At 42.5% G+C, this 6,712-nt stretch overlaps 1 protein-coding gene across 1 annotated transcript; it reads left to right on the top strand.

Moving 5' to 3' along the window:
- Nucleotides 1-4,867: 4,867 nt before the first annotated feature.
- On the top strand, nt 4,868-5,511 carry LOC105506249 (uncharacterized protein C4orf3 homolog). The gene has a single exon (XM_011934327.1). It carries the CDS (start codon nt 5,007-5,009, stop codon nt 5,205-5,207), a length of 201 nt encoding a protein of 66 aa, XP_011789717.1. The 5' UTR covers nt 4,868-5,006; the 3' UTR covers nt 5,208-5,511.
- The last annotated feature ends 1,201 nt before the right edge of the window (nt 5,512-6,712 follow it).

Genomic DNA, 6,712 nt, shown 5'->3' on the forward strand with positions numbered 1-6,712 from the left:
GATTTGCCTGTTCTGGGCATTTCACATAAAAATAGAACACAATATGGCTTTCTTTGTGTCTGGCTTCTTTCCTTAGCATAATGTTTTTAAGTTTCATCCATGGTGTAGCATGTAGCAGAATTCACCCTTTTTATTGCCAAATAGTACTCCATCATATGGATGCATAGCGTTCTATTTATCCACTCATCAGTTGATGGACATTTGGGGTTGATTATTAATATACATTATTTTATTTATTCTTTCCACTACTCCTGGGAGGTAGGTGTTACTATCCTCATTTTACAGATGAGTAAACTGAAACTCAGACTAACTATCGTGCCCCTTTATATAAGGAATGGCACTGCAGGCCGGGTGCAGTGGCTCAAGCCTGTAATCCCAGTACTTTGGGAGGCCGAGGTGGACGGATCACGAGGTCACGAGATCAAGACCCTCCTGGCCAACATGGTGAAACTCCATCTCTACTAAAAATACAAAAATTAGCTGGGCTAATTTTTAGCGTGCGCCTGTAGTCCCAGCTACTAGGGAGGCTGAGGCAGAAGAATCACTTGAACCCAGGAGGCGGAGGTTGCAGTGAGCCAAGATCACACCATTGTACTCCAGTATGGTGACAGAGAAAGATTCCATCTCATAAATAAATAAATAAATATATAAGGCACTAGGATTGATCTCAGTCTGCTTGAGTCCAAAGCCTTCATGTTTAATCACCACCTGTTATTTGGCAAACATTGTCTGTGGAGGGATGTGGCTCATGCCAAATTCCAAAAACTCATAGAGATCACTGGTGCCCCCCACCTTTCAAGGAATTTGGCTATAAATTTTCAAGTTTCATAGTTGTATGATCTGGCGGAAAGAATACGAGCTTTGGAGCTAGATAGTCTTGAATTTGAATCCCACATAGTAGCTGTGTGATACAGGGCAGGTTGTTTAACTTCTCTGAACCTCAGTTTCCTTTCCTATAAAAATGAAGATAATTCCTACCTTTCAGGATTGTTCTGAGGATTAAATGGCTAATAATAATATGAGGTATCTGACACACAGTAGCTATTATTATCATAATTGTTTGCAGTGGTAGCAAAAGCAAGTAAAATACACACACAGACACACACACATACAAACACACACACACACTTTCCATAGAGAGGAATTTAAGGAGGTGAGTTTGGATATGTGGTGGTGAGAAATCTGGGCAGAAATCTCCAGTGGTAGACAGACAGAGATAAAAGGCAGGAACTCAGGTGAGAGGTCAGGGCTAGAGATATGGATTTGGGGGTTATCAGCATGGAGGTGAGGGTTGAAGCTGTGACAACTATTTGGGTAGAACCAGGCAGAAAATAAAGAAATTAATCCAGTGCCTGAGCCCTGGGATGTCCATAATTAAGGCCAGCAGAACGAATAAGAAGCAGTAAACAGTATAGAGGTAAGTATTTGGAGGGGTTGTGATGATATCAGAATAGCATTTAATTTTGAAAGCCAAGGGAGAGAGGATATTTAAGAAATGGATAAGGGACAGAGGAGAAAGTTGAGAAGGTTAGGTTGTAGAAAAGTTTGCAATGGTGAGAACTGAGAGTAGGCTATTAGATTTGGCAGTCAGGAAGTCAACAGTGACCTGACAGGTTGAGCATCTCTCCATCCATTCGTTCGTTCATTCATCCATTCGTTTTTTCAGCATTCATTGAACATCTGCAGTGCATCTACAGGACGCTGTGCTGGCTCCTGAGAAATGTCCAGGTAAGACATAATCCCTTGCTACACCAAACATGACATAAAATGAAAGGAAAGGAAAGGTCAATGTTTTAAGGCCCCTTTTGTCTAAGAGTTGAGTCAGGCATGAGAAACTGGGCCCCATGGGACAATTGTGATGGAAGGATAGTGCATTAGCAAATCAAGGGGAAGCAAAAAAGGCTTGTCAAAGGTTGGCTAAAAGAAGGAATGGGAATTTATTCATTTATTTTGAGACGAGTCTTGCTCTGTTGCCTGCCAAGGCTGTAGTGCAGTAGCACAATCTCAGCTCACTGCAACCTCTGCCTCCCAAGTTCAAGTGTTTCTCCTGCCTCAGCCTCCTGAGTAGCTGGGATTACAAACGCGTGCCACCACACCCAGCTAACTTTCACATTTTTAGTAGAGACAGGGTTTCCCCATATTGGTCAGGCTGGTCTTGAACTCCTGACCTCATGATCTGCCTGCCTCAGGCCTCCCAAAGTGCTGGGATTACAGGCGTGAGCCACAGTGCCCGGCCGGGAATTTAATTTTAAAGGGGGGATTAAAGAGGAGGAAAAGAGAAGGCAGAAGCATTTCTGTTTACTTATTGGACATAAATGTCATCTGAAGGATTTTCTTTTTCTCATTGGTGTATGGTGGAGATGTCTCTACATTGAGTCTACCAATTTTTGACACTTGGGGTGAATTTTTAAAGTTGACGCTGCATTTTGAGTCCATATATTAATAATTTCTCAGGGGGATGCAGTCACTCACACCTGTAATCCCAGCATTTTGGAGACCGAGGTAGGAGAATTGCTTTGAGTTCAAGACTAGCCTGGGCAACATAGTGAGACCTCATCTCTACTAAAAATGAAAATAAAATTAGCTGGGTATGGTGGCGCATGCCTGTAGTCCCAGCTACTTGGGAGGCTGAGGTAGGAGGATCACTTGAGCCCAGGAGTTCAAGCCTGCATTGAGCTATGATCATCCAGCCTGGACAACAGAATGAGACCCTGTTTCAAAGAAAAAAGGAAAGAAAAAGAATTTCTCTTTTCTTCAAGGATCATCAAGGACACAGAATTTTTCTTTCTCCTAGAACTTTGAGTAAAATGAATCCTTCAAGAAAATGTAATGTTTATCCTATAGTTCCAGTACCTTTTGACCCATTAGAGAAACTACAGACTCCTCCCCTTCATCCCCTAGCCTGCAGCCAAGGTACCTGTAGTTTAAGAAGCAAGTTAGAGAATGACTTAGAATACCACAGCTTCACATTTGTAGCCATACGTTCTACTTACCATTAAAACAAATAGATCAAGAATAAAAATTAATTCAGGAGTTATGAAGAGGAAATTAAAAATAAGCATAATAGAAATGGGACTACTAAAGTTAAGAAATAAAGCCAGGATCAGACATGGTGGCTCATGCCTGTAATCCCAGCACTTTGGGAGGCTGAGGCGGGTGCATCACGAGGTCAGGAGTTCAAGACCAGCCTGGCCAAGATGGAGAAACCCCCATCTCTACTAAAAACTACAAAAATTAGCTGGGCGCGGTGGCAGGCACATGTAATCCCAGCTACTTGGGAGACTGAGGCAGAAGAATCACTTGAACCCGGGAGGCAGAGGTTGCAGTGAGCCAAGATCAAAAGATCATGCCACTGCACTCCAGCCTGGGCAATAGAGTTAGACTCCGTCTCAAAAAAAAAAAAAAAAAAAAGAGGAAGAAGAAGAAAGAAAAAGAAATAAAGCCAGAAGCCCAAAATTTAAAGGAGAAAATTATGACACATTAATATTAAATAATAAAACAAATTAATATGGAAAAGGTTAAATAAAAAATTTAAGAAAGAAACATTATATATATATATATATATATATATTTTTTTTTTAGAGACAGGGTCTTGCTATGTTGCTCAGGCTGGTCTCAAACTCCCGGGCTAAACCAGTCTTCCTGCCTCACCCCCCAAAGTGCTGGGATTACAGGCATAAATCACCACAATCAGCCAAGAAAAAAAGATTGAGGCTGGCCGCAGTGGCTCACTCCTATAATCCCAGCACCTTGGGAGGATGAGGTGGGCAGATCACGAGGTCAGGAGTTTGAGACCAGCCTGATCAACACGGTAAAACCCTGTCTCTACTAAAAATACAAAAATTAGCTGGGCATGGTGGCACGTGCTTGTAATCCTAGCTACTCAGGAGGCTGAGACAGGAGAATCACTTGAACCCAGCAGGCAGAGGGTTCAGTGAGCCGAGATTGCGCTACTGCACTCCAGCCCGGATGACAGAGTGAGACTCCGTTTCAAAAAAAAAAAAAAAATTGAACTAAAACCACAAGAATCAAAAGACCACAAGCTAAAATAATAACATTTTTAAAACTGGATGCCAAGAAAATATTAGCAACATTAAGATAAATAAAAAGATACTGTGGCTCATACCTGTAATCCCAATGCTTTGGGAGGCCGAGGTGGGTGGGAGGATCACTTGAGGCCAGGAGTTCGAGATCAGCCTGGGCAACACAGTGAGACCCTGTCACTATAAAAAAAAAAACTTTTAGGCCAGGCTCGGTGGCTCATGCCTGTAATCCCAGCACTTCGGGAGGTCGAGGCGGGCAGATCATTTGAGGTCAGGAGTTCGAGACCAGCCTGACCAACATGGTGAAACCCCGTCTCTACTAAAAATACAAAAAAAAAAAAAAGTTAGCTGGGCATGGTGGCACATGCTTTTAATCCCAGCTACTCAGAAGGCTGAGGCAGGAGAATCGCTTGAACCCAAGAAGCAGAGGTTGCAGTGAGCTGAGATTGTGCCACTGCACTCCAGCCTGGGCGACAGAGTGAGTCTAAAAAAAAAAAACCCTTTTAAAATTAGCTAGACATGGCGATGAGTACCTGTAGTCCCTAGACACAGCGATGAGTGCCTGTAGTCCTAGCTGCTCAGGAGGCTGAGGTGGGAGGACCCTGTCTCTAAAAAAATTAAAAATTTAAAAAAGATAAGTAAAAAGAAAGTAGAAGTAGATTTTTAAAAATCTAATCAAAAGATTAAAGAATGAAATATGAAATAATAAAATAATAAGATAAAAGTGGAAAATAATAACAGTGCAAATGAATTAGAATACCTAAGAATAAACTAGAGTAAAAACCAAAAACTCAGATGTAAAAGAATAAAATGATATCAGGCTCAGAGTGCTTTCCGGAACCGGGTGAGTGGTGGACTGCGCAGGCGGCCGGATTCCACTCAGTTTCCGGTCCGGCGAACACCAAAGTCCAGGAATCTAAGCATTTTCAGTTTCTGGGATTGTTAGGAAGCTGCAGGAGCGAGATGGAGGTGGACGCACCGGTTGTTGATGGTCGAGATGGTCTCCGGGAGCGGCGAGGCTTGAGCGAGGGAGGGGGGCAGAACCTCGATGTGCGGCCTCGGTCTGGGGCAAACGGGCTTCCCAAACACTCTTACTGGTTGGACCTCTGGCTCTTCATCCTTTTCGATGTGGTGGTGTTTCTCTTTGTGTATTTTTTGCCATGACTCGTTTGCTGATATCTAAATTAAGAAGTTGGTTCTTGAGTGAATTCTGAAAATGGCTACAAACTTCTTGAATAAAGAAGACAAGACTCTGAACAGAAGAATTTCACATCTCCAAGGGACCCTTCCTTTCATTTTACACTTTGTTACTAATTTGCAGAACTCTATTAAATGGGTAGGATTTCACCCATTCCTAGCTAAGTTGTTAAAATTAAACCATTTGGTTCGTGTTTAGAAACTTTCCAACATCTAATGGCTTTACAGGAGCTGAATATAAAAGCATTTATACTTAAAAAAAAAAAAAGAATAAAATGATATCAAAGCTAAAACAGGTAAAAATTAGTGAAACATTAAGTAAAAAGAAATATAAATCGATTAGAAAGTGTGCTATAACACACAAATACAAACATGTTAAAGCTAAAGTGTTAAAAATGAATCTCTAATACAATTACCTATCCACAGAGACAAATTGACAGGTACTGTCCACTCCTAATGTGATCCTCCAGGTTCAATGATGCTACACCCATCCACATCGCCCAGGGGAGGGCAGAGCCAAGGAATCAAGCAGAGTGGGGTTCCTGTCCTCCATCTAGTTGGAAACACCATGCATGCCCAGGATGCCAAGCAAGCCCACCTGTCCCATGGGCAGCTGGGAGATGCCAGGCTCCCCAGAGACTCCCTAGGCATGCACCACTGTCTCATTGTTGCTGCACACTGCAGAGCTCTTTTAGGCAGTGACATCATAGGACAACTGGCAGCCCGGTGAGGAATCTACAACTAGTTATCCTTTTCTCCCATACAAAAGGAAGTGTCCGTGAGGTTAGAGCTAGCTGCAAGTAATAGAGACCCAGAATAATAGCGGCTCAAACTAGCTAGAATGATGTTTATTTCTCATGTAACAGTCAAAAAAGTAAGCCCAGACTGAGATGCTAGTCCTAATCTATAAAGTCCTCAGGGTCCCGGGCTCCTTCCAACTTTCTGCTCACCATTCCAAAGACCCTACACTTAGTTAGGCCTTGTCCTCATGGCCCATGATGAAGCTCCTGTCAGCTCTCTCCAGGAGCAAGGAAATAAGAAACTGTGAAGAGTAAACAAACACTAGTTACCTCTTAAGGAAGGTTTCCAGAAATGCCACCTGGCACTTCCACTCACATCCCTTTAGCCAGACTAAGTAATGGTTAGCTGCAAGGGATGCTGGGAAATGTAGTTTTAGTTCTGGGACCATGTGCATAGCTGCAAATTCTGTTATGGTAGAAAGTGAGAACGGATATTAGGGGTCAGCTACTGGTCTCTGTTTTGGGAGGATGCAACATGAGTGCTCTTCTCCCTCCCCCTCCTGAGGAATGCATGTTTATTTCAGGTGTGACCCAATTTTAAAAGTCTTTTTTACCCTGGTCTAGGGGAGGAAAGAAAGCTCTAGTAAAACTACATAAAGAAATACTGGCATAAATATGAATGTTTGCACACATTGCAAGAGGGGTCATGATTTGATCAAAGACACCAACATC

The sequence above is a fragment of the Colobus angolensis genome, unplaced genomic scaffold (assembly GCF_000951035.1).
Source record: "Colobus angolensis palliatus isolate OR3802 unplaced genomic scaffold, Cang.pa_1.0 Scaffold134, whole genome shotgun sequence".
NCBI classification, from domain to species: domain Eukaryota; kingdom Metazoa; phylum Chordata; class Mammalia; order Primates; family Cercopithecidae; genus Colobus; species Colobus angolensis.

Bases quoted from the DNA above. Each gene is read 5' to 3' on its own strand.
- LOC105506249 (XM_011934327.1), top strand. From the start codon at position 5,007: ATGGAGGTGGACGCACCGGTTGTTGATGGTCGAGATGGTCTCCGGGAG.